The sequence below is a fragment of the Pangasianodon hypophthalmus genome, chromosome 20, assembly GCF_027358585.1.
Source record: "Pangasianodon hypophthalmus isolate fPanHyp1 chromosome 20, fPanHyp1.pri, whole genome shotgun sequence".
NCBI classification, from domain to species: Eukaryota; Metazoa; Chordata; class Actinopteri; order Siluriformes; family Pangasiidae; genus Pangasianodon; species Pangasianodon hypophthalmus.
In genome coordinates, this window is record NC_069729.1 from 1,911,809 (window position 1) to 1,938,657 (window position 26,849).

General features: G+C 43.4%; 2 protein-coding genes across 2 annotated transcripts in view; one reads left to right on the forward strand and one right to left on the reverse strand.

Moving 5' to 3' along the window:
- gnai2a (guanine nucleotide binding protein (G protein), alpha inhibiting activity polypeptide 2a) overlaps positions 1–15,970 on the forward strand; it is a 51,314-nt gene extending 35,344 nt beyond the window's left edge. The window contains exons 2-9 of the mRNA XM_034313997.2: positions 1,184–1,226; positions 2,761–2,902; positions 6,277–6,437; positions 10,247–10,375; positions 12,955–13,084; positions 13,534–13,687; positions 14,349–14,567; positions 14,962–15,970. Coding sequence (XP_034169888.1) covers positions 1,184–1,226; positions 2,761–2,902; positions 6,277–6,437; positions 10,247–10,375; positions 12,955–13,084; positions 13,534–13,687; positions 14,349–14,539 — 950 coding nt within the window. The 3' untranslated portion in view covers positions 14,540–14,567; positions 14,962–15,970. The remainder of the gene's footprint in view (positions 1–1,183; positions 1,227–2,760; positions 2,903–6,276; positions 6,438–10,246; positions 10,376–12,954; positions 13,085–13,533; positions 13,688–14,348; positions 14,568–14,961) is intronic.
- Positions 15,971–16,108: 138 nt separating this feature from the next.
- On the reverse strand, positions 16,109–26,116 carry LOC113539705 (cadherin-related family member 4). Its single transcript, XM_053227273.1, has 17 exons — positions 26,105–26,116; positions 25,860–25,967; positions 25,662–25,765; positions 25,442–25,578; positions 24,733–24,913; positions 23,982–24,132; positions 23,757–23,859; positions 23,152–23,358; positions 22,326–22,465; positions 20,551–20,692; positions 19,858–20,057; positions 17,833–17,966; positions 17,675–17,725; positions 17,509–17,563; positions 17,191–17,247; positions 17,047–17,074; positions 16,109–16,742 (listed from the first exon to the last, which is right to left on the reverse strand). The coding sequence occupies exons 1-17, from the start codon at positions 26,114–26,116 to the stop codon at positions 16,660–16,662; spliced, it is 1,893 nt and encodes a 630-aa protein (XP_053083248.1). The 3' UTR covers positions 16,109–16,659.
- Positions 26,117–26,849: the final 733 nt, after the last annotated feature.

A 26,849-nucleotide genomic window follows, 5' to 3' on the forward strand; every position in this document is an offset into this window, starting at 1 on the left:
CCTGCGCACTCCTGAAATCCCCCACAATGCAGTGCAGTAGGTCAGTGACGTCTCATCATTTTATTTTGGATGCTTATAAATGTGACACAATTCTCACCTTCTGTGGCTTATGTGAGGAAAAAGGCGTTAAGTATCTTCTTCCTGTGTGTGTGTGTGTGTGTGTGTGTGTCTGTGTGTGTGTCTGTGCGTGAAGCTCGGCCACTCGTGCTTTTTGGTAATCACCCCTGCCTCACACACAGAGAGTTCAACATGACTATTGTGGGAAATCGTATTGTCACTGTGTGTGTGTGTGTGTGTGTGTGTGTGTGTGTGTGTGTGTGTGTGTGTGTGTGTGGAACCCACCAGCACGAGGGCATGACAGACCGCATATAAGATCCAACAAAAACACAGAGTGTAATGACAGACAGGACTTCACGTGTGAGAGTCAGATGACAGCTGTATGTGGATTTGGCTAATGGCAGATCAGGGGTGTGAGTGTGAGTGTGTGTGTGTGTGTGTGTGTGTGTGTGTGAGTGTGTGTGAAGCAGTGTGTTACTGTGGTCTTGTGGAAATAAACATTGCTGAGACAAATTAAAGCCTCTCTTCCTGTTACTGAAACTCCTCTGAGAGAGAGAGAGAGAGTTTTTGTAGGGTGTATAAGTTGTGTGAGTAAACACGGAACTATTACGTGCCACACACACACACACACACACACACACACATATGTTTTATTCGTAACCCACAGAATAGCGATCGCCCTCTTCTCTGGCGATCGTGAATTTGAATCTTGATAATGCCATAAATGGCCAGAAGAGCAAAATTGGCTGTGCTGTCTGTGTGGGAGGGGCATACGCTCTGTCCTGTCAATCACAGAATCACTAGCCAATCGTGGGCGTCTGTGAGCTCATATATGAGGATGAGGGCGGATAGCGCTTTCCTCCGAGTGTGTTACGCTGCATGAGCAGCACTTCGAAAAGACGTGTTCACGTGTCTTGTAGGAAGCACGTGTTACTCCCCAGTTGGTGGCTGTTGTGTGACAAGGTAGAGCAGGGATTGGCCAAGATTGTGTGTGTGTATGTGTGTATGTGTGTGTGTGTGTGTGTGTGAGTGTGTGTGTGTGAGAGTGTGTGAAGTTAAGGCCTCTGTCTGAATTAGTGTTGATTTGTTTGTCTGTGTGTAACGTGTGGTTTCTTTCTCTCTGAAGGTGCGGGAGAGTCGGGGAAGAGCACCATAGTGAAGCAGATGAAGTAAGTAATGACACACACACACACACACACACACACACACACACACTACACTGTCTTAATTATTCCTCCCAGTACAGGGCATGTGGTGCCTTCAGTCAGTTTTTTCTTTTAGCTGCTCATCAGTTTATTACACACACACACACACACACACACACACACACACACACACACACACACACACACAGAGAGAGAGAGAGCACCGATAGAATGCTCTCATGCAGAAATGAACAGGTCTGATGTCTGTTTAATCTGTTCAGTTTAGGCTTTGCACACAGGCGTAATGTGTAAGGTGTTCCTATCGCCCCCTTCTTCAGAATAATCACCCTCTAAAACGTAAACGACTGACTTACTAACTGACTCAATCACTCATTCATTCACTCACAGAATCGACTGACTGACTCACACTCACTCACTCACTCACTCACTCACTCACTCACTCACTCACTGACTAACTCACTAACTGCCTGACTGATGCACTGCCAGACCAACTCACTCACAGACTCACTGATTGACTGACTGACTTACTGACTCACTTTCTGACTAACTGACTCACTCACTGATTCACTGATTGACTGACTGACTTACTGACTCACTTTCTGACTAACTGACTCACTCACTGATTCACTTTGTGGCAGAGGAAGATTGTGTGACAGGTTCAGGCTGTGCTATAAGAGCTATAAGAAGGTGGCTGTAACTGAACCTGTCGAACTATAAACCAGAGTTCCACTGAAGAAACAAAGTGAATAAAGTTGTGTTACTAACAGCAGAAAGACTTGCTCTGAAACAGAGGATAGAATAAACTCGCACAGAGAAGCGTACATGTCGTCCGGCCTCTGCGAGTGTAACGACTCGTCTGTAATGCTACGGCTGTAGACGCAGGATGATCAGATGTTAAATGTCCGAATGTTTAAAAGCCACAAATTCAGCGTTTCAGTTAAACACAGGATGTGAGCTGCCCTTCATTTTCCTCCTGCAGCTGGAAAATCCCACGTCTCATTCCGTAATGGTTCCGTTCTTAACTCAGTGAAAATGCCTGCTTTTATAACTGGACCCACTCCAGAGCTGTGTGTGTGTGTGTGTGTGTGTGAGTGTGTGAGAGAGGAAGAGAGAGAGATAGAGAGAGAGAGAGGTCAGAGTGTGCCTTCTCTTCAGGCTCTGAGATCTTCACTTCCTGTCTCTCTCTCTCTCTCTCTCTCTCTCTCTCTCTCTCCCTCTCTCTCTCTCTCTCTCTCTCTCTCTCCCTCCCCGTCAGTGTGTGCCAGAATGAAGCCTTGTTGTGTAACACTCAATACTGAAGAATTCGGTTCATTGCAGTGTGTTTAATGTACTTTAATAACGAAAACACACACACACACACACACACACACACACACACATCTTCCTTACCAAGAATAAAGAAACATGTATTAGTCATTCTGTGGAGGATGTTTCGGGTCGGTTACAATATCAGACATGTTTGTTTTGATAGGAAAATGTGCTCACCTCTCTCTCTCTCTCTCTCTCTCTCTCTCTCTCTCTCTCTCTCTCTCTGCAGGATTATCCATGAGGATGGATATTCGGAAGATGAGTGTAAGCAGTACAGAGCCGTGGTCTACAGCAACACCATCCAGTCCATCATGGCCATCATTAAAGCTATGAGCAACCTCAAGATAGACTACGAGGAACCAGCCAGAGCTGTGCGTATACACACACACACACACACACACACACACACACACACACACACACACACAGTGTCACTCAGTAATTACAGCTAGTGCTAGAGTGACAGAGAGAAAGTTATGCAGATCTTGTCCTCCCCATCATGGTTGGCATCGATGTGGTGTGTCTAGAATTATTTGTCCGAGTGGGCGTGGCCTAATATTCTAATTAGCATGGTTGATTGACAGCGCACTGTCTTGCACTCCCAGCCTGTGACGCCACTCAAACAGACCTATTATTAACGGCTCAGTGGGAGGAGCATGTAAAATGAGCCTGTGATTGGTGATGGTGAAGCTTAATGCAAAGATTAGCCCCGCCCATTTAAAGTCAGAGATGTGGATAAATAAGTGAATAAAAAAAAAAATTAAAAAAAACTTTTTTGATAGAATTTTATCCTATTACCTCCTTCGGTTAGTACAGCGGCGTCATTTCCACCTTCGATAGCACTAATGCGAATGTTTTATTATGGGCTCGTTAATATTTAAATGCATTTGAATACTAAATCTTTTAGATAATTAAAATTCTCATGCATTTTTAAAGCAGTGTGACAGCCCTATATATATACTGCTTTATCACAGCATTACTCATCACCTTATTATTATTAAAGGAGTCCCTGATTACTTTTCCAGATTAGACTCCTTCTCCAGCAGCTGTACATGAGCTCAGAGCAGCACAGAGCGCCTCACACACACACACACACACACACACACACACACACACACAGACACACACACACACACACACACACACGAGCCTGTGAAACGCTGCTTTCATTTGTGGTCCTGATTGAGAGTTTAAGCGATGAAAGCCCGGTATTGTTCTCCTGCCAAATCCGCGAAATCGAATCAGTGAAGGAAAATAACTGCAGGGCCGAGACGATTTCACACCTCACACATGCAGAGCGAGAGAGAGGGAGAGAGAGAGGGAGAGAGAGAGGGAGAGAGAGAGAGAGAGAGAGAGAGAGAGAGAGAGAGAGAGGGGTGGGGTGGGGGGAGTGGTACAGGTTGACTCTCGTCTGTTTCAGTTACTCAAATGAAAGAACGATAAGAAACGTGATGATCTTCACGCTGTCCTTTACACTGACACCTGTTCCTCTGGGATGCGTTTATCTGAAGCGGCCTACAAATGAGGCTTTTTAAGAGGCGACAGTGACAGATGAGTGAGTGAGTGTGTGTGAGTGAGTGTGTGTGTGTGTGTGAGTGTGTGTGTGTGAGTGTGTGTGTGTGAGTGTGTGTGTGTGAGTGTGTGTGTGTGAGTGTGTGTGTGTGAGTGTGTGTGTGTGAGTGTGTGTGTGTGAGTGTGTGTGAGTGTGTGTGTGTGAGAGTGTGTGTGAGAGTGTGTGTGAGAGTGTGTGTGAGAGTGTGTGTGTGTGTGTTCCCTTACTGGGTCACAAAGCAGTTCTTTCAAGCTACAAACGACAGTATTAATATGAAAAAAAGAGTAACAGTGTGTCGCAGTGTGTGTCGCAGTGTGTGTAGGTGTCAGGTGAGTTTATATTAATGACTTAGTCTTTTATGAAACAATGATGTTGCAACACAAAAAGCTGATTGAGGATTAATGGTAAGACTACAGCTCAGAATAAACTCCCTCGTGTGTGTGTGTGTGTGTGTGTGTGTGCTACAGGTGGTTGAATGTTTGATTGTCACGTTGTTGCTGCCATACAGCCATAAAACGGTCCATCAGACACGCAGCGCTCCTTCGTTAGCCGTGAAATTACTGAGAACTGATGGGGCTGAATGTCTGTCATACACGTGTGTGTGTGTGTGTGAGTGTGTGTGTGTGTGTGTGTGTGTTCATACCCTATTAAAGCATATTACAGGGTTATTACACAGCATAGCTGTTTAAGCTATGAGCAGCGGTGTAGTGGAGCAAGGCATTAAATAATCAGGATCGACCCTGCCCTGTTCCCGGGACAGACTCCGGATCCTGGATAAAACGCTTTTCCTGAAGATGGATGAATGAAAGATGAATGATGTCATTATCAGTATTTGATTTTATTTGAATAAGGCCTCTTTTTCCCCAAAAACAAGCTTCGGTGTCATTGTTGACTGTTAAACTGTGCATCCAGTACCAGAGCAAATTTTACACACTTCCTGTTCTGGTGATCAGCCCTGAGCAGCCTGTAGGACGTTTTACAGCCACGCTCCTAGATATTTTAGTTTGTGTGTTCCCTTTGAGTTTGAAAGGTTGACAACCGTCTCACATTTCTACCATTTCTCATAAAAACCGCTGTGTAACGAAATGTGGGCGTTCCCTTAACACGCCGTGTAATAAACACCAATATTCACGACACTTCTCTTTTTTTTAAACCATAAAACTAAACGTATAACGAGACTTGGTTTGTATTTTCTGTTTGGATTGATTTTATGATGTTTATTTTTTTAGATTATACTCGTGTGAAAGCTGTATGTGTATTAGAAAATAAAACATGTCATCTCTATGATACACAGTGTATACCATGATGTATAGGTGCCAGACAGCTGAAACAGTAGTGATGTGTGACATTTATTTAAAAAAAAAATCTCCACAGTAATAAATTAATTTAAACTGAAAGGGATTAAAAAAAGGTTATTCTGCTTGTACCACAGCGATTACAATGTTTAATTTATTAATGAACGACATGTTGCAGCTTTATTGTTAACGGTTTATAGTTAACGTTTAATGCTGTGGAACGTCCACGAGACAAGTTCATAAATGTTAAATGAAAGTCTCGATGATGACATGTTTTTCTTTAACAAGAAGACCTTTTTATGATCTGTTTATTATTAGACTTGGATGATGCGGAGCGTCCGCCTGTGTATGAGCTGTTACTATAGAAACCCTAGCGTATCAGAAGGAGTGTGTTAATATAAACCTGGCGTTCATGTTACAGCCTACATGCAAGAATAATGCACACCTTCTGACCAATCAGATTCGAGAGTTCATCCCTCGAATGTGCTACGCAGTACCACACACTGCAACACTAACACGCTGTGGTGCAACATTCTAATCATTTTAATCAAGTCTACTAATAAATATTACAGGTTCAGTAGAAATTCTTAACATCAAATCAGCTGCTTCCCGATCAGAGTTTGCCAATCCCGTCTTAAACGAATGTTAAAATAGTTTCCCCGATAGCTGCGATATCGCAGTAAAGTGTATCGTGACATCATTTATCATGATATTGATGTTGTATGATCATATCGTCCAGCCCTGATCACAGATACGAGGAGGACAGAACTGATAAATAATTCATTAGTGATTATAGCAAATAATAATTGTTGTACACTTATCACGTTGTGGTGGTTTGTCTCGTGTGTGTGTGTGTGTGTGTGTGTGTGTGTGTGTGTGTGTGTGTGTGTGTGAGCAGGACGATGCGAGGCAGCTGTTTGCCCTGGCCGCAGGAGCGGAGGAGCAGGGCCTGTTCCCTGAAGATCTCTCTGGCATCGTCTCTCGCCTGTGGGCCGATGGAGGAGTGCAGAACTGCTTCGCCCGCTCCAGAGAATACCAACTCAACGACTCAGCTGCTTAGTGAGTGCACACACACACACACACACACACGCGCACACACACACGCGCGCACACACACAGAGCCAGACACAGTAGTGTGTGTAAGTGCGTTTGCTGATAATCAGTTGTATAAAAGTTTTCTATCTTCAGCTCACACCGTGTTGTTCTGTTTGTTATGATGGATCCCTCGTGGAGGACGCTGCCCATGCAGGCAGATTTTATTTATTTATTTATTTATTTTTTGACCAGCACTTCCCAAAATAAGAACTGTCCCACAGGGAAGTCTGCATCCGGATAAGGGCCCTAATTTTGGACTGAGTAGGAGGCAATCCCATCGTTCTGATCAGCACACGACAGACACAACTGTTGCTCTGATGGAGGAAGAATGTATTATTATTTTTTTTTAAATACAGATACGTTAAGGTGAATCTTGATTAAATTAGTTAGCTTATTATTGTAGTATGAAGGTAACATGAGCTCGGAGTTTCCAGGAATCCTGTTGTGTGGTTTAGTAGTGTAACCTGGCCTCCCACACCACCACTCCAGGCTTTCTCACGGTGTGTGTGCCTGTGTGTGTGTCGCGTGTGAACTATAACGTATGTGTAAATATATTCATTTGTTTATTAGTTTGTTCATGTGAGGCTCAATACCAGAGTCTCCCAAGTGTAGTGGAGAGAGAGATGGAGAGGGAGAGAGAGAGATGGGGAGAGGGAGAGAGAGAGATGGGGAGAGGGAGAGGGAGAGAGAGAGATGGGGAGAGGGAGAGAGAGAGATGGGGAGAGGGAGAGAGAGAGATGGGGAGAGGGAGAGAGAGAGATGGGGAGAGGGAGAGGGAGAGAGAGAGATGGGGAGAGGGAGAGAGAGAGATGGGGAGAGGGAGAGAGAGAGATGGGGAGAGGGAGAGAGAGAGAGATGGGGAGAGGGAGAGAGAGAGAGATGGGGAGAGGGAGAGAGAGAGATGGAGAGAGAGAGAGAGATGGAGAGAGAGAAATGCACAAATGCTGAGATGTGTGTATTCTGTAAATGTATAACTTCTGTTCTAATCTACCTGCACTATTTGCATTGTTAATAATGTGGTTTCTAACATTCATGCTAATAAAGCACTGCTGAGTTGAATTGAAGCGAGAGAGAGAGAGAGAGAGAGAGAGAGAGAGAGAGAGAACAGTGAGTAAACAGTGGAGTAGAGATAAGGAAAAATGAACAATAGAGAGATAGAGTGCAGGAGATATGAGGAAGAATGAATGAGAGAGAGAAAGAGAGAGATACAGTGGAGTAGAGATGAGGAAGAATAGAGAGAGAGAGCGAAAGAGAAGAAAACAGTGTGGTAGAGAAGAGGACTCAGAGAGAGAAAGAGGAGTGAAAGAGTGGAGTAAAGATGAGGAAGAATAGAGAGAGTACAGGGTGGAGGTGTTTGTGGTTTCACAGTGAGTGCATTAATGTACTGTGCCACTGTGTGTATGTGCGTGTGTGTTTGCATGGTCTCACACATTTACATGTGGGTTTTCTGGCTTTTACGTGTGTGTGTGTGTGTGTGTGTGTGTGTGTGTGTGTGTGTGTGTGTGTGTGTGTGTGTGTGTGTGTGTGTGTGTGTGTAGTTACCATTAAATGTTATTCATCGTAGCAGGACAGTTTACAGCGATGCCCCGAGTCTCTCGTCACACGCTGTTTTTACTAAAACACTCCCCCCAACTGTGGTAATAATTGAGTAACTATTCTTCCCCCTTGCTGTGAAACTCCTGAATTAATTCTTCTGGAAAGTGACACAGTCACAGCGTCAAATGTTCAGCTCGTTTATGAGTAAGTGCATCATCATTAACCAATTAGCTGAATTTATTGCTGCTTTCAAGAAAAACTCATAACTCCAAGTAACCTCAGACTTGGAAAATCCAAAGAGAACGAGCGCCTCCTCAACTCCATCCATCCATCCCGAGTTGAGCGAGTGACGTCAAATCAAAATGGCCGCTCGCGGCGTGAGCAATAAACACAGCAATAAACACACCCTTACCTTTTAATGAGTTATACTGTAAATATTTCCTTTAGCTCAGTCTACATCCACACATTCACCTGTTAAATCTATAGCACTGACTGTGCAGGAGGAAAATACACATCACTCATCACAGCTAGCTTGTTGCTAACAATCTGATTTCCTACTTCTGAGTAAAGTCACATGTAGCATATGGCCCTTGACTGTGGTGCTCTATTTCGCCCTCTAGTGAAAAAAAAACTATCAAAATGGCTAGTGAAAAAAGACTAGCACTTAAAATCATATAATTCAGTTTTTAACTTACAATTCTGAATTCATTTGGTGAGCCGGATTACAAGCTTTAACGGCCACGTGTTTGACGCGGCTCTTTTTCCACTGTATTGGAATAGTTTAATTTTAAAGAGTTCTTTTATGTGTAAAAATTGTGTTAAAGTGGTGACTGATACACTGGTTACTGAAGTGGCTCTCCTTACCATAGGTCTAACTTAACTTAAATAAAAGTCATCTGACTCTCTTGTGTTGTGCGAATCCCGTGTTTATTGTAGCTGTCTCTGTCGTGGTTGGAAATGATCGTGGTTGCAATCTCAGCAGCGGTATTTCTCAAAACACTTCCAACTTGTGCGACTGGTTTTTCACCACACGTGCATTTCCAAAGTCAACACAAGAGCCTCTGTAGATTGTACACTTCATCCAAACGCTAATTAATTACAACTGATTCGTTACAGATGAATACTATTCAAGGTGTGGCTGTTAAACGGGGATCAAACAGCTGAGGCATCGTATAATTAACGGAATTAATTAAACGGCTAACAACTAATTACGCACCGGTAATTTTATTGCCGTCATTATGAGCAGGGAATTAGTGTACACAAACAAACGCTCAAGTGATCGACGGCCGTGAGAGCGCTTGAGGTTAGTTTTGTTGGCATTCTGGTTATTTCTACAAATAAAACAGCAACGTGAAATGTGATCCTGAAATGTTTCTGTGCTGTACAGACCGTTTTTAAGCACAATTTTTTTCTCTGGGTTTTTATTTTGAGCACAAGCACATGGTGTTGGTGTCATTAAGATGAGCTCAGTCATGTGAGACGGCTCAGACTGAGCTGAAACTGAACCTGTTCACACGGCGTTGTTGTTGTTGTTGTTGTTGTTGTTGTTGTAGTAATGCAGTGAAGCTGAAGTGAGTCTCATCAGCGCTCTGTTGCTGCTCCATTCAGCCCTAATGAGCAGAGCAGAGTCTCAATCAAACTCCACACCTGAGCCAACAAGCACCCATATTCCCCAAATCAAGTGCTCTCAGGACCATGTAATCACCGTGAGAGCGTTTGGTGTGTGTGTGTGTGTGTGCGTGCGTGCGCACGCGCGCAGCTCAATCGATCTGCACGCCATGTCTGCCTACAGAGCCGAGTGTGTGATGAGCTTCACAGTGACAACAGCTGTTTATTCCACGTCTCGAGATGTCTCCCGTCTTAATGAGTGACGCACAAGGTGTATCGTTCCCACTTCTGCACGTAGATAAGAAGGAAAGGGGACGCTGTGTGTGTGTGTGTGTGTGTGTGTGTGTGTGTGTGTGTGTGTGTGTGTGTGTGTGTGTGTGTGTGTGTGTGTGTGTGTGTGTGTGTGTGTGTGTGTGTGTGTGTGTGTGTGGTTGTGGGTTCTGTCACAGGCTTCAGGGTACAGCCAGGAAACACCAAATAGAAAACAGCTGATGCAGATATTTTCTGATTCACAGGAACAGTTTGGCCAAAAATGAAATGTAAACAAAGCTTCCATTGATTTGATTGTGTGTGTGTGTTTTTGTGTGTGTGTGTGTGTGTGTGTGTGTGTGTGTGTGTGTGTTTGTCAGCTACCTGAATGACCTGGAGAGAATAGCCAAAGCGGACTACATCCCGACCCAGTCTGACGTGTTGAGGACTCGAGTGAAGACCACGGGCATCGTAGAGACACACTTCACCTTCAAAGATCTCCACTTCAAGTGAGTGCTTTTTGTGTGTGTGTGTGTGTGTGTGTGTGTGTGTGAGAATATTAGGCCCATAAGATGAGTTGTTGTTTTGTTTTCTGTAGTTCCTCTGCTTTTATTTTCGTTCAGACTTTGCTGCATGTTTAATAAAACACTCGTGTTTGCTACACAGAGATGGTGAATATTTTACACTGTGTCCCCGTCTCTTTCTCCTTTTTATTTTATTTACTTTTTTATTACTTTACTAAGACTAAATAAAGCAATCCGATCATCTTTCCCCACTTACGCTAGCGCCAGTTAATCTTTACAGAATCATATACAGAATTCTTATTCTCATCTATCTAAAAATCTGTGCATCAGTAAGCCCTGGCCTGTCTCTCTCTCCTCCTGTCTGTCTCTCTCTCCTCCTGTCTGTCTCTCTCTCCTCCTGTCTGTCTCTCTCTGACCTCCTGTCTCTCTCTCCTCCTGTCTGTCTCTCTCTGACCTCCTGTCTCTCTCTCTGATCTCCTGTCTCTCTCTCTCCTCCTCTTTCTCTCCGACCTCCTGTCTCTCTCTCTCCTCCTCTTTCTCTCTGATCTCCCGTCTCTCTCTCCGCCTGTCTCTCTCTCTCTCCTCCTGTCTCTCTCTCCGCCTGTCTCTCTCTCTCCTCCTCTTTCTCTCTGATCTCCCGTCTCTCTCTCCGCCTGTCTCTCTCTCTCCTCCTGTCTCTCTCTCCTCCTGTCTCTCTCTCCTCCTGTCTCTCTCTCTGCCTGTCTCTCTCTCTCCGCCTGTCTCTCTCTCTCCTCCTCTTTCTCTCTGATCTCCCGTCTCTCTCTCCGCCTGTCTCTCTCTCTCTCTCCTCCTGTCTCTCTCTCCGCCTGTCTCTCTCTCTCTCTCCGCCTGTCTCTCTCTCCGCCTGTCTCTCTCTCCGCCTGTCTCTCTCTCCTCCTCTTTCTCTCTGATCTCCTGTCACTCTCTCCTCCTCTCTCTTCTCCGCTTGTCTCTCTGACCCCCCCCCCCCCCCCCCCCCACCCTGTTCTCCTGTCATTCTACAAGCCTGCAAGATGCCTCCACTCCACACATTGTCGATTATTCACCACACACACACACACACACACACACACACACACACACACACACACACACACACACACACACCCCTGAAGCTAATCAGAAAGTGAGCTTTTAGAACTATCAGAACTAGCTCAGAGAGTTGTGAAGGTCATCCGAGTCGTCTCTCAGAAGCAGCTGAAGTCTAACGAGCCCTTTAGGTGCAGAGTCGTGATGACTCGGGTTCCTGCGCTCTGTGAGTCTGATGACGCTGAAGGACACGTTTGCTCCGACTCAAACATCAAACGCGGCCATGCACGTCACTCAGAAAGCAATCTGTCACCTGAAATTTAAAACAGTCCCTTTTTGTGTGTGTGTGTGTGTGTGTGTGTGTGTGTGTGTGTGTGTGTGTGTGTGTGTGTGTGTGTTTGTGTGTGTTTGTGTGTGAGTGTCTGAACTTTCAGACATCTAAAAAAAATTTTTTTTTATTGTATGATTGATTTTGTTGTATGATTACATTATACACACACACACACACACACACACACACACACACACACACACACACACTGTAATGTCTTACAACATTCTCTAACACCAGACAACGCATCATGCATTTTCACATACCTTAAACTATATTTGTGTTTTCTGTCCCTGACACAGAAGATTAGAGAAAGAGACATGTGCGCGCACACACACACACACACACACACACACACACACACACATACACACACACACATACACACATAGAGCTGCAGAGACTGACAGATACACAGAGAGTGAGTGAGTCAGAGACACACACACACAAACGAGGTTGTAAAACATGTAAACCTACATCTCCAGGTGATAATGGCATTTTCTAAAATACTCCAAAACACACAAACGGCGACAACAATAACAGTTCATCTCTCTCTCTCTCTCTCTCTCTCTCTCTCTCACACACACACACACACACACACACACACACAGAGCCAGTGGTAATAGTGCTGCAGTTTTCCTCAGTCCACTTACACCATGATTAACACACACTGGACAGGAGCATCTCTCTCTCACTCTCTCTCCAGCTGGGTGTAACCACGGCAACAGTGCCCACACGGAAATGGCAGCAAATGCCACTGAAATGGCATCGTTAGTGCCCCCACCCAGCCAAACACACACACTCTCTCTCTCTCACACACACACACACAGCACAGAGGAAGGACAGACCTGTGTTCCTTTAACCCTGAGGAGGAGGATGACAGTGATGATGCATCCCCTAACATACGAAATACTGCATCAGTAGTGGATCAGACTTGATATAATATCTGATCCGATCAACTGCCAAATGTTTTGTCAATATATTCAGACTGATTTCTTCTTTTCATATAAAATAGACTGATTTTAGTATCTTTATTTTCAGCATAAATATATCATTTGCTGAAACAGAATAGAGCCAAGCGGTCATCCTTTCGCAGCACGTTTTACGATCATCACCTTTCTGACTATTAAAGACAAAGCGAGTTATTAAAGAAAGAGTCAGATGTGGTATAGAATTAAAAACGGGAACGCTGCTCTCTCCGCAGGATGTTCGACGTTGGAGGTCAGCGTTCCGAGAGGAAGAAATGGATCCACTGCTTCGAGGGCGTCACTGCCATCATCTTCTGCGTGGCCATGAGCGCTTACGACCTGGTGCTGGCCGAGGACGAGGAGATGGTGAGAGAACTCGCTCCACCGCACACGGCACCTCCACTTTTCTTTTTTCCCAAACACATCCGAGCAGCGCTCTTAGAGTGACATGGTTCTCATTTTGCGGAGTTAAGTCTCCTCTGTGTGTGCTTAATGAACCTCATTACTACACACTCAGCTTGACGTGATTATTAGCTACACAAACTGATAAAGAGAAAGGTGTACAAATGTGTTTTAATGTGCTTTTTAAAATAAATAACTCTTATTGAGCAGCATTAGGCTTGTTCTGCTTGTGTAGAAGAACTGTAAAACTGTCACCTACAATCTATTAGCTCTAGCCAATGTCATGTGATATAGGACCATCGCATGTATGCAAAGTCCCGATGGCATGTATCTCACAAAATCAGGAGCACAGCGGAGTTTAGAGCACCAAGTCTACAGCTTTGTTTACTTAGTTTTAATTCCTTCCCTCTCAGAACCGCATGCACGAGAGCATGAAGCTGTTCGACAGCATCTGCAACAACAAGTGGTTCACGGAGACGTCCATCATCCTCTTCCTCAACAAGAAGGACCTGTTTGAGAAGAAGATCGCACACAGCCCTCTGACCATCTGCTTCCCCGAGTACACAGGTAGAAAACAAATCCAGCAAGAATCCAACAAATCTCCTGTAGGCCACACGTTCAGAGTTTGTGTGAAATTGAAAGTCTGATAAAGAGCTTTACACCAAATCACAAGGTGCAGACTCATTTTCTAGTCGTTCCGGCTGTAACATAAATGACAGCGCGTGTTCTAATACTGTTATCGTTTCTATAGTAACAGCTCAATCACAGGGACGTGTACAGCAGCCAGGCCACATAATCACACAAAGACTAATTAAACGATTTTTTTTAAAAATCTGTTTATCAAAAAGGAAAAATGTATAATTGTTGGTTAGGTTTTCTGAAGATTTTTATGTAACATTTTATGGAAGGAGTCTCCAGTGCCAGTGCTTTGAAACGGTCAGTAATTTTTCCGGACAGTAGCATGACAAGCTGCGTCATTACGTGTAACTATAAACGGATAAAACGTAGACTGTGTTAACTAAACGACTGTAATCGTGGGCACATTGCTGTGGTATGAGAGCAGCAGTATTGTATGTGCTGTTAGAGGAAAATCATCAGCTTGAGGATGGTAACAGTAACTTCACTCTGTCACAGCAGCCAGTTGTTTTCGGATTATTTTCCTGTAACAGCACAGCCCACGATTCCTCACTAACGAGGCGTGGACGTGTGAATTCTGTCCGTGTCCCAGGGTCCAGCACGTACGCCGAGGCGTCCGAGTTCATCCGCACCAAGTTTGAGGATCTGAACAAGAAGAAGGACACCAAGGAGATCTACTCGCACTTCACCTGCGCCACCGACACCGAGAACATCCAGTTCGTCTTCGACGCCGTCACCGACGTCATCATCAAGAACAACCTGCGCGACTGCGGACTGTTTTAGAGGAAAGGCCCACTGACTACGGGCTCAGGTACACACACACACACACACACACACACACAAAGTGTATGCACATGTATGTGCATCACCTATACACCATTAATGTAGTTACAGGATTATTGTCTGGCACAAACAGTCACAATGACGATGTCTTTCTCTCCCTCTCCCTTCACTCCTTACCTTCCCTCTGTCTTTCTATCTGTTCTTCTGTCTGTCACTCTCCCTTTCTCTCTCTCTCTCTCTCTCTCTCTCTCTCTCTCTCTCTCTCTCTGTGTCACTTTCATTTCCTCTTGCTCTATCTGTCTATATCTCTTCCTCTGTCTTTCACTTCGTCACACTGTCTTCATCTTTCTTTCTCACTCTGTCTTGCGCTCTCTCTCTCTCTCTCTCTCTCTCTCTCTCTTTCTCTCTTTTTCCTTTCTCAGACTTGAACTGGAGTGATGAGCAGGTGAAGGTGTTCTGACTGACTGCACTGTAACTGTTTCCTGCTTCAGCCTGCTTTTGGAACGGCCGAGTCCCCGAGTGCTCAGAGCATTCGCCATTTCACCGACCGTCACCTTCCCCGACCCATCAGTGTTCCCCTCCATCCATCCCTCCATCCGTCTCTCTCTCTCTCTCTCTCTCTCTCTCTCTCTCTCTCCTCCTCACTCATTACATCATGTCTCTTTTTCCTGTCTGATTTTAGACTGCAGCTTCATCGTCTGATCGTTATTAACCTCCTTCGGGCTTCAACCGCAAATCACGATTTATTGTATTTTTTTATTTTAATCAATGTTTTTTTTTTTTTTTTTTTCTTTGTTTATTTTTGAGTAATAGCAGAGCTAAAAAAAAAAAAAAAGAAAAAGAGCAAAAAAACTTTTTATATGAATACTTTTGTTTTAGTCTAGAGAATCTGATGTGCAGATTTTATTAAACATTTAATTGCATAAAGTGTTTTTATAGAAGCAGCAGATTCACAGAGAGAAAGTAGATTGAAAAAAAAGGAAAGATTTTGTAAAAAATAATGTTTACACGTCGTCATTTATATCCAAACAAAACATCATCGTGCACCGCAGAGTCTCTACAGACATTCCTTTCTAAAATTATGTTAAAAAATTATTTAAAACATTAAATACACAGTCTGCAGAAATGTAAATGCGGATTAGTGAGAGTTCAGGACTCGGAGCTGTCAAGTGTGTATGAGGATAGATCTCTCTCATCCATTCCATCCTGTGCCTTTATTATTATTATTATTATTATTATTATTATGTATTATTATCCTCCTCACATCCATCTCTCTCTCTGTACACTATGACGCCATGTAAGGAGAAAAAGATCTTATAAGTAATTAGTCAAAAAAATCTAATCGATAAAAAAAGGGTAGTGTTTTTGCTAAACGTTAAAATGATAAGTCCTGTATAATGATTTAATTTAAATAAAAGTTAAGTCACTAGAGATGAGGCTGTGTAATTTATTTGTTGCCCCACAGACACACACACACACACACACTGGGGCAGAATCTTAATGCATTTTCAAACTTGGTAAATGAGTTTGGTTTGCCTTTTATTATTTTTTAACATGTCAGTCAAAATCGGATTATAAAGTAAGATTGTAATAAATTGCTAGTTATCATTACATATTGGTTATTGTTAAAATATTGATCGTAATAATTGATCAGCTCTGCGTCACATGCACTTTTATAAGATATTTTTATCATTTAGTGACAATATTAGATTATTTCTATTCCATCTGGACATTTTACACCTTCGTCAATCTGATACGCATAACGTATGAAATCTGAAATCTGTCTTCTCTCCCTTTACGTTTACACGGAATTATTTCGGATTAAAGGGAAAGCTGAACCTTAGGTGGAGGAGCTGGGAGGTTCATGCAGCAAACTTACTGCTTAGTAAACTAAATCTGCGTCTCATCAGTCAGCTCAGACTTGCTGATGTGGTTTCTGACGCTGTATGACGTCATAATTTTTTAAAATGGACAGGATGACTTAAAACAGTTGTAGAATTGTCTAGAAAGTGGGTGTGGCCTAATGTCTAGTTACTTTCACCTCTTGTTAGCATTGATGTGAGAGTGTCCTGACAGGTGGAAGGTGAACAGGTGTGTGTGTGTGTGTGTCTTGCGGGATATTAGACGTGCGTGTCTGCAGTGGGCGTGTCCAGCCACCGACGCTCACCAGTCACCGAGTTAAACAGGTAACTCCGCCCAGACACTGAAGACACACAGAAGGAGAATGTGTGTGATGCGTTACGCCGCATCCAAAATGGCACAAGAAGTGTGTTTTTGTATTTAACATGAAGCTACAGGTTTGCAACGTTGACCAAAGTGAAATGGAAGATGAGTTTTGTAACCACCTGTCAGGTATCTACTATAAGCCCCGCCCCTTTTGCGTGCAGAATGCATGAAGGCAGACTTAAAGCAGTCACTATCTCAAACAAATTGGATGCCATTTTGGATGTAGTTACTGAACTGTAAGGAATTTTCTTGTGTAAGTCAGACATCAAACTTTGTCTTACCTGGGTCTTGAGCTTTTCCGTTAAATCTCTGTGTGAAAGAAAAAACAGGAAACTTCCGTAAGTAGGTGTTGTGTTGTTTGTGTTGTTTTGTATTGTTTTGGGGGAAACAGTGTCACTGTGATGTCATTTTTCGCCCAGACTTACTGTGACGTCTTCATGTATTTCCACTCTGGAGAGACTCACGCTGCCATCTAGTGACATCTTCAGGAAAAAGCAGGATTCGTTTATTACAGGCTGATTTCTGCGTAATAGCAGTTTCGGAATAGTCCTAACTCGTAATTATAACATGAATGTCTGATGTTTAACTCTTTACTCTGCTCATTCTGAGGCGACTGTGATGATGATCTGAATATGAATGTTTCATTGGGTTTCGAGTTCAGTAACAACCTGACCCGGCACTGAGCCCCGAGGTTCTGTTGCTGTACACGACGAGCCCAGTGTGTGAGATGAACACACACTCACCTTTTCACCCTCATCTGAAGCTGTGTGATTTCCCATCCCATCTTTCTTCTGCACACTGATGGAGTCAAATGGAAAGCACATTATTATTCGCTATAGGAATAACTGTAGCGTGTACTCTCTGTGTGTGTGTGTGTGTGTGTGTGTGTGTGTGTGTGTGTTTTCTCACCTGTCTCTATGTGGACTCAGTGACTGCTCCTCTTTTTCCCAAGTGGAGTTTCTGCAAATATATCAACAGACATGAGGGAATAATCCTGTAACCCCTCTGTGTGTGTGTGTGTGTGTGTGTGTGTGTGTGTGTGTGTGTGTGTGTGTGTGTGAGCATACCGTGTGCACATGGCCCATGTGAGCAGTCCGACTGTGAGCAGCAGTAAAGCTCCTGTGAGTGTAAGAACAGCCACGAACCAGGGCTCAGGGGCCCACACACCCCTCAGCACTGTCACCACCCGAGGAGCTTTTGTCTACACACACACACACACACACACACACACACACACACACACGCACACACACACACATGCCTTTCACTAGTCTGTAGTTTTCAGAGTGAATGTGAAAGACTGAAATGTGCAATAGTGTCCACTTACTCAAACAAACTGGCAGAATTAGTGCAGAACTGTAATATAATAACTTTCATCATTTGGGAATTCTGTCTCGAGCTCGGAATTAATAACGGGAATTTAATTTGATTTCCAGATTTTAATAAAGCGTTTGTTCTCCAGGGCTGCTGGACTGAATAAGGTTTGAGCAGTATTGCGATTATTAACTGCAAGAAATCAGGGGGGAAATGGCATAATCCAGTGTATTTGTGTAAATTTTCTGTGATGAGCTGGTATGATTAATAAACTTTTCGAAATGTTAAGTTGTGAAAGCCGCATTGTCTTGCTTTATACTTTAGGCAAGGTTGAAACAGAGAGATTGTGTTGATACTTAATGTAGCATTAATATCTTTCAACTCGACTCTTGAGGAAATGTCAATCAGTTCATTAAAAACTGTTCAGACGAGGCTTTTTAAAAGGACCTCACAACATGGCTCCTGTGCTTCAGGCAATGCTTTCTCACTGTTTGCTGTAATTAGTCAGCACTGGGGTTTTTTTGGCTTCAGCTCCTAGAGTTTCATGGCGGATTAGAGAAAAGTGCCTGAGGTGCAGAACTGAAATCGAGTTACACAAAACGAAAGGGGTTTTACGATTGTGTTCCGAGGCTCGGGCAATCTGAGCTTAATTCAATTTAACCATCACAATCACAGCAGCACTCAAAACGAGCTGGTTTCAGTAATCACATTTCCTCTAACTGAAGTCATTGTGGTGTATACAGTGTGTGTGTGTGTGTGTGTGTGTGTGTGTTTGTGTGTGTGGACAATCACACTTCTCAGCTCTGTAATCAGTTGATCATACTGGGAGTGGTCTCAGTGTTGTGGTCAGAGTAGTGGGTGTGGTCTCAGTGTTGTACCCAGTGTAGTGGGTGTGGTCTCAGTGTTGTGCTTATGGTAGTGGGTGTGGTCTCAGGGTTGTACCCAGTGTAGTGGGTGTGGTCTCAGGGTTGTACCCAGTGTAGTGGGTGTGGTCTCAGGGTTGTACCCAGTGTAGTGGGTGTGGTCTCAGGGTTGTACCCAGTGTAGTGGGTGTGGTCTCAGGGTTGTGGTCAGAGTAGTGGGTGTGGTCTCAGGGTTGTACCCAGTGTAGTGGGTGTGGTCTCAGGGTTGTGGTCAGAGTAGTGGGTGTGGTCTCAGTGTTGTACCCAGTGTAGCGGGTGTGGTCTCAGTGTTGTGGTCAGAGTAGTGGGTGTGGCCTCAGTGTTGTGCTTATGGTAGTGGGTGTAGTCTCAGTGTTATACCCAGTGTAGTGGGTGTAGTCTCAGTGTTATACCCAGTGTAGTGGGTGTGGTCTCAGTGTTATACTCACAGTAGTGGGCGTGGTCTCAGGGTTGTACCCAGTGTAGTGGGTGTGGTCTCAGTGTTATACTCACAGTAGTGGGTGTAGTCTCAGTGTTGTACCCAGTGTAGTGGGTGTGGTCTCAGTGTTATACTCACAGTAGTGGGCGTGGTCTCAGTGTTGTACCCAGTGTAGTGGGTGTGGTCTCAGTGTTATACCCAGTGTAGTGGGTGTGGTCTCAGTGTTATACCCAGTGTAGTGGGTGTGGTCTCAGTGTTATACTCACAGTAGTGGGCGTGGTCTCAGGGTTGTACCCAGTGTAGTGGGTGTGGTCTCAGTGTTATACTCACAGTAGTGGGTGTAGTCTCAGTGTTGTACCCAGTGTAGTGGGTGTGGTCTCAGTGTTATACTCACAGTAGTGGGCGTGGTCTCAGTGTTGTACCCAGTGTAGTGGGTGTGGTCTCAGTGTTATACTCACAGTAGTGGGCGTGGTTGGTTTTGTGGTGCTCCAGGGAACCACGGTGATGTAGACCACTGCATCAGTGCTGAATTTCCCATCAGACACTCTGACAGTGACCTCATACCAGGTGTCATCGTACACACCGTCCGGCACGAAGGAGAAAACGTTTCTGGAGGACAGAGTCAGTCCGTTCATCTGGAACCGGTCCACCACAGCACCTGCGCAACGAGATACATCATTCAGCAAAAGTCACGTTTGCCATTTCTACACAAGAACGAATGAGGAAAAAAAATCAGATCCCATTCTGAAACGAGCTAAAATGCCGTGATGACTTTTTTAATGTTTGTTATTTTATAATAAACTGTTTTATTTACATATTGATTTTATCTTTGGCATGAGTAAGTATTATACAGGAATATTATAATTACAGTTCTTCTAAACTGTCTAATTTTGCATATATTGATTGATTGATTGATTGATTTTTGGGAAAGACTGTAAATGGAAACCCCAAACAAACCACTCTTTCATTTGCAGAGCTTTCAGAAGGTTTTTTTTTTAATTTTGAGAAACATTTGGAAGGAGACACACCCTCTCAGACCTGTGGATTAGATATAATTAGTACTATCCGAATGTTGGATATAATTAGTGTAATTCATGCGGTTGCTGTGAGGATGTTATATACGTTTATGGGGGTTATAATTAATCAGTGACCATTGGTGATGGTGGCGGTGAGCGCGTCTCCGTCTGCGTCTGTGCAGGTGAGGGTGATGATGCCGACTCCAGCGGCCAGAGTGGAGAAGATGGTGGACTCGTATGAGACGGGGTCACACACAGGAGCGTTATCGTTCACGTTCTGAGAGGAAAAATGAGAGCGAGATCATTCTGTGATGCTTAGATGGAATAAAAAAAACTGTCATCTACTGGTCATATTCATTTTTATTAATTAGATTAATTAATTAGATAAATAGTGTATTACAGTATTTTAATTACAATCTTCTAGCCATAAATGAAAATGAAAGTCGATAATTACTTTTTGTAGAAAAGCATCTAAAAATATTAAAGTAGTAAAAAAATTATTTAGTTAGTTAGTTAGTTAGTTTTTGCTTCAAAAACTTCACAACTGTAATGTGGACCACTGCTGTGGAATAATGTACACCGATCAGCCATAACATTAAAACTTCTGACAGGTGAAGTGAATAACATTGATTATCTCATTACAGTGGCACCTGTCAAGGGCTGGGATATATTAGGCAGCGAGTGATCAGTCACTTCCTGAAGTTAATGTGCTGGAAGCAGGAAAAATGGGCAAGTATAAGGATCTAAGTGACTTTGCAAAGGGCCAAATTGTGATGGCTAGATGACTGGGTCAGAGCATCTCCAAACAGCAGGTCTTGTGGGGCATTCCCGGTATGCAGTGGTTAGTACCTACCAAAAGTGGTCCACGGAAGGACAACCGGTGAACCGGCGACAGGGTCATGCATGGTGGGAAGCGAAGGCTCACCCTTCTGGTCCGATCCCACAGAAGAGCTACTGTAGTACAAATTACTGAAAAAGTTAATTCTGGCTATGATAGAAAGGTGTCAGAACACACAGTGCATCGCGGCTTGCTGCGTATGGAGCTGTGTAGCTGCAGACAGGTCAGAATGTCCATGCTGAACCCTGTCCACTTCCAAAAGCTCCTACAATGGGCATCTGAGCATCAGAACTGGACCATGGAGCAATGGGAGAGAGTGACCTGGTCAGATGAATCACGTTTTCTTTTACATGTTGATAGCTGGGTGTGTGTGTGTCGCTTACCTGGGGAAGAGATGGCACCAGGATGCACTGTGGGAAGAAGGAAAGCTGGTGGAGGCAGTGTGATGTTCTGGGCGATGTTCTGCTGGGAAACTTTGGGTCCTGGCATTCACATGTATGTTACTTTGACACGTACCACCTACCTAAACTTTGTTGGAGATCAAGTACACTCTTTCACTGCAACGGTGTTCCCTAATGGCAGTGGCCTCTTTCAGCAGGATAATGCTCCCTGCCACACTGCAAAAATTGTTCAGGAATGGTTTGAGAAACATGACAAAGAGTTCAAGGTGTTGACTTGGCCTCCAAATTCCCCAGATCTCAATCTGATCGAGCATCTGTGGGACGTGCTGGACAAACAAGTCCGATCCATGGAGGCTCCACCTCACAACTTGTAGAGGACTTCAAGGATCTGCTGCTAATGTTTTGGTGCCAGATACCACAGCACACCTTCTGAGGTCTTGTGAAGTCCATGGCTCCATGGGTCAGAGCTGTTTTGGTGGCACAAAGAGGATCTACACAATATTAGGCAGGTGATTTTAATGTTATGGCTGATCGGTGTATAATATTTATTCATATAAATAAAGTTTTGTTAAAAAAAAAAGCTTTCAAATGTTAAAAAGACATCTTCCCCCTGCCCCCCAAAAATATTTATATATATTCCATATAATCTGTGCTGTTGTCCTTTTCCCCACCTGCACTTGGATGGTGATGTCCGTCACACTCGTCCGCTGGTTGGTTCGGTCCACATCCTGGTCAAAGTCCACAGCCTGAACCTTCACTGTGTGGAAATGTTTCTCTTCAAAGTCCAGCTCGGACCTCAGGTACAGCTGCCCTACACACACACACACACACACACACACACACACAAAATCAACATTAGTCATTTAGCATCTTGTGTATAACGGTGACCATTGGTGACCCCAGACTCAGATCCCTGATTCACATTTTTCTATCATCACTTCTTTTTATAACTTTGTTGGGAAAAGTAAACATTTCTCAGAGACGTCCAGCATCCGCACTGCTACGCAAACAGACAACCAAACTGTGAATTTGGGTCACATCTGTCACCACTGAGCCATTTTCAAAGTAAGTTTAGCCAATTTTCAAAGCTTTAGGGTCACGTACACCACCTGCTGGAGAAAACATCCCTACTAAAGGGTTTATATGAAAAAACTCTTAATAGCTCTTGAAAAATGAGTGATAATAAAATAGCTAAGGTGGCTTAGTGAGAACTGTGACTGCTTTTTAATGGTGTCAGGACCACACATCATCTGGGTCGAGAACAAAACCCTTTTTTTCTGAGATTTTTGTGAATCATTTTAAAAATAATTCTGTCATATTTTATCTCTAGCTATAAAGGCTCGATATTAACTTATTAATCAATATTAATTGATTAAAAGGCTGCAGTTTACACATCCTCGAACCCAGAACCTCCTCATTCTGACTTAACACTGACTCAGAATACTCATGTTTTAGTAGCCACGTATTGGAGTATATAAACAAGTCCCACTGTCTCACCTCCTATGGGGTCTATGGAGAAAAGGGCGTGTCCCTCAGCGATGGAGAGTCTGATGGCGTGAAAAGGCCAGTCCTGATCCACAGCCTCCACCACAGCCACGACCGTCCCGCGCTGAGAATCCTCCGGTACCGGCAGAACCAGCGGTGACACCACCTGCGGGTCAAACTCGTTCACCGGAGTCACCGTGATCAGGACCTGAACTTCAGCTGCAAACAACAGATACAGGTGAAGAGTTTAATTTTTTTTTCTGATCTTCACACCACATCAGCAATTCTGTGATTCAGGCTGGAGACTGAAATATTTAAAGCTGCAGTATGGAACTTCAGTAATTCTTGCTCTCCTGTGTCAGGTGACTTGGAGGTGACTTTTACATCTTATATTTTACTAAAAACTGCCTTAGATTGATTAAGTGTGGACCCTATGCATGAAATAGTTAAAAAGCAAATGTAAAAGTGAATTTTCAGTTTAAATTACTCTAAAGTGCATTTAAATTGGCGTTGACCCAAACCAGTTATTTTTACACATACAGACACGAGGGAAATGTATTAATACAAATATGTTCACTCTGAATGACCAGTGGCGGTTCAATGATGTAACTACTGACTCGATAACGCGGGACTCCCAGAGTCAGTAGCCAAGATGGTCGCCTCGTACTGGAAGTGATTGGCAGCAACACCTTCAATGTCATAATCCAAACTGCTGTTCACCTGAAAATGATGTAAATAAAAAGAATAATCAGGTAGTAAAAACCTAGCTGTCCAGATAAGACACACAGTGCACGATTCCCTACCTGTGTGTGTGTGTGTGTGTGTGTGTGTGTGTGTGTTACCTGCAGCTGGCCGTCCCTCAGACGGAACCTGAAGCGCGAGACGTCATTCTCGATGAGTGTGAGAGAAATGCTGTGGTTGGTGACGTCAATATCGAGACACGTGATCGAGCCCAGACTGCGTCCCACCTCCGTGGTCTCGGGTACGGTTAAACTGGAGAGACGTGTTTAAACACTGCTTTAGACGTGTATTTCACGTGTATTTACATATAAATGAGACTTTTTAAAAATCTTTCAACATTGTTCAAGTACAGGCTGAGGGTGAGTGAAGAGATAAAACTGATTACGTGCCCTGACTCTTTACATGCCCTGCAGTGTACGTTTCAGGACATCCAAATAACTAGGCTAAAGAACTGCGTGTCCGAACTTATAGTCTGAAGCACAATGATGTTTTGCCTGAAGGACCCAGGAGCCCTAAATCAGCCAGTCGAATCACAAGGTTAGCGTCGGTCTGAGTGTGACCGTTGTTAGGCTATTGTTTGTTTCCATGTAGCTAGTTCAGATTTCAGCCGGCTTGAAAGTGTTTATCAGAACAGACAGGAATAGCTCATGCTGTCATTAAAGTTTGTTGAGTATTTAAAGAAATTTCAAGCACTTATGGACAAAGAAATGCCAATTTTCTAGATATTCCAGGCCTAAAATTTCAAAAAGCTCAATTCAGGCAATCTTAAGCACTTTGAGGACGTGTGTGAACCCTGACAGTAAATCACTGCTGTTGGTCGATGCTCCTGCAGACCTGTGTGCATGTCCTTACATGATAACAGACGGAGAGCAGAATGGAGGGTGTTCATTCACGTCCAGGACGTTTACGGTGACCGTAGCGGTTCCACTACGATCCTCCAGAACGCTGAGGGCCCGAACCAACAGAACCGTCTGTGTTAAGGTTGCGTCTGCCTCTAAATCCAGATTATACGCCGTTCTGATGACGCCGTCCTCTAGAACCAATTAACACAGGATTATTACTGCAGAGAAAATTAATAATAATAATGCTGCTAATACTAATACTGCTCATTTTTACACTTTTTGCTAACACTTTGAAAGGGCTACAGTAAAACTGAGAAGCATTTATATGAACACAAAGTTCCACAAGCATCAGCTAGAAGACCACTTTAGTCAGTTGTGACGTTGGTGAAATCACAGATTTGCGCTGAAGTGAAGTCGTGTAACGGTTTCCCAGGTTAATTTACGTCATGACGGCTAATTGATCTCTCTTTTACCTCTTGGTGATGTGATACCTTACATTTATTTACAAGCAGATTGTGGATTGTAAACTAAATGCTACAGTTGTAATACAACAGGACATCTGACTCAAAACTAATTATCATTCTGATTTGTGTGTTAGAGCAGAGAATTGACCTACAACAGGACACCGTACCGGACTCTACTGTCACCCTTTTACTGTTATAACATTTGAATAAGATGAACATTTAAGTGAGGTGAATTCCGGGATGTACAGTACTCACCTCGCCCTATTTTGTAAGGTGGGTACAGTTTCACAAACGTGTAAAACACAGCCGAGACACTCGGGTCGGCTCGCACGGTCGCAACCGCAGCTCCTGCTCCTTGGTTCTCCAAAAGGGAGACGTTCTGAACGGGAAGACTAGAGACCAACTGAAAATTAACTACGATTTATTGTACTGAAGATCACCACAAGTTACCAATTAAAAAAATGCTTCAACTCACAGGAAGTCCAGGGGCTGAGTGTAAACTTTTAGAACTTTGATCCTCACCGTCCCACTGCAGTTAGACGCCTGTCTGTCTCTCACAACCACAGACAGAGAAAACTCCTGCAGAAAGACAGACACGTTTATTCAGATCTATAGCTGTAGTGTCGGTTAGATATGATAAACCCGTGCCTTAACCCTGTTCAGCTCAGCTCACCCGTGGTCCATTCTGGTAGTCGAAGGTTTGATTGGAGGTAATTCTGCCTCGTCCGTCGATCTGAAAACGCCTGATGGTGGAAACAGGAAGCGCCTGACTGATCTCAAACTGCAGACACAATTCTTCATCAATTCTCAGAGAAATTTTTAAAGCTGAAAAGAATATTTCAGTATTTTTCCACCTTTTCCTTTCAGAGTAAAAAGAATTTTGACATTTTTAAAATTTTACCTCAATATTTATCACACATAATAACCCATTGTAATGTTGTACTTCAGTTCTGTTAATTATTACATTTTTGTGCTGTTGCTTGCTAACCCTAGCTAACAGCAACAACCACCCATTGTACATTGGCAATGTGTGAATGATTTAATGTTGTAATATAATATAAAGGGAAATTTTCTGCTGCACTAAACTCTCCCACATGACAATGACGTACCTTTTTAAAAAGTGTTTTAATATAGTTTAAATTTCTCTGCTAATCTCAGTTGGCAGCTGGTTTTAATTGCTGTATGTTATTATGACTCTTTATGTAGCACTTTGAGATTTTCTTTAAAATGTAAAGTGCTTTATAAATAAAATGTATTATTATTATTATTATTATTAATATTATTATTATTAATGAGAGCATGACTTCACTCTCTGTGGATGCTTTTTTGTGCTGAGACACTTGCAGTGATGGTGTCGTTTTCATCCTGATCCCTGGCGAGCACTGTGTAGAGGGGCCCAAAGGGTGAAGCGTCCTCGGGAACACACACTTCCACCCCTGTGGAAAGAAAAACATACTGATGTGTAACATGATGTTATGAAATTGCTGTAATGAGGCTTGTGCATTTCTGCTGAAGGCTGGCTGCATCAGTCCAATGATGGTATTATTTTCAGGGACCATTTCCCTCCTAATAGACAAAGCCTTCACTAAAATGGATGTGTTTTATTTCATTTAAAACCCAAATATTTGATTTGGTTATGTGATTTGGTTTAGTATGGACTGCG

What these genes read in the sequence shown, in the direction of transcription:
- LOC113539705 (XM_053227273.1), bottom strand. An exon ending in ACTACCAGAATGGACCACGG is followed by an intron (nt 25,766 to 25,859) that starts GTGAGCTGAGCT and finishes GTCTTTCTGCAG; the next exon opens with GAGTTTTCTCTGTCTGTGGT. An exon ending in CTCCATAGACCCCATAGGAG is followed by an intron (nt 22,466 to 23,151) that starts GTGAGACAGTGG and finishes GTGTGTGTGTAG; the next exon opens with GGCAGCTGTACCTGAGGTCC.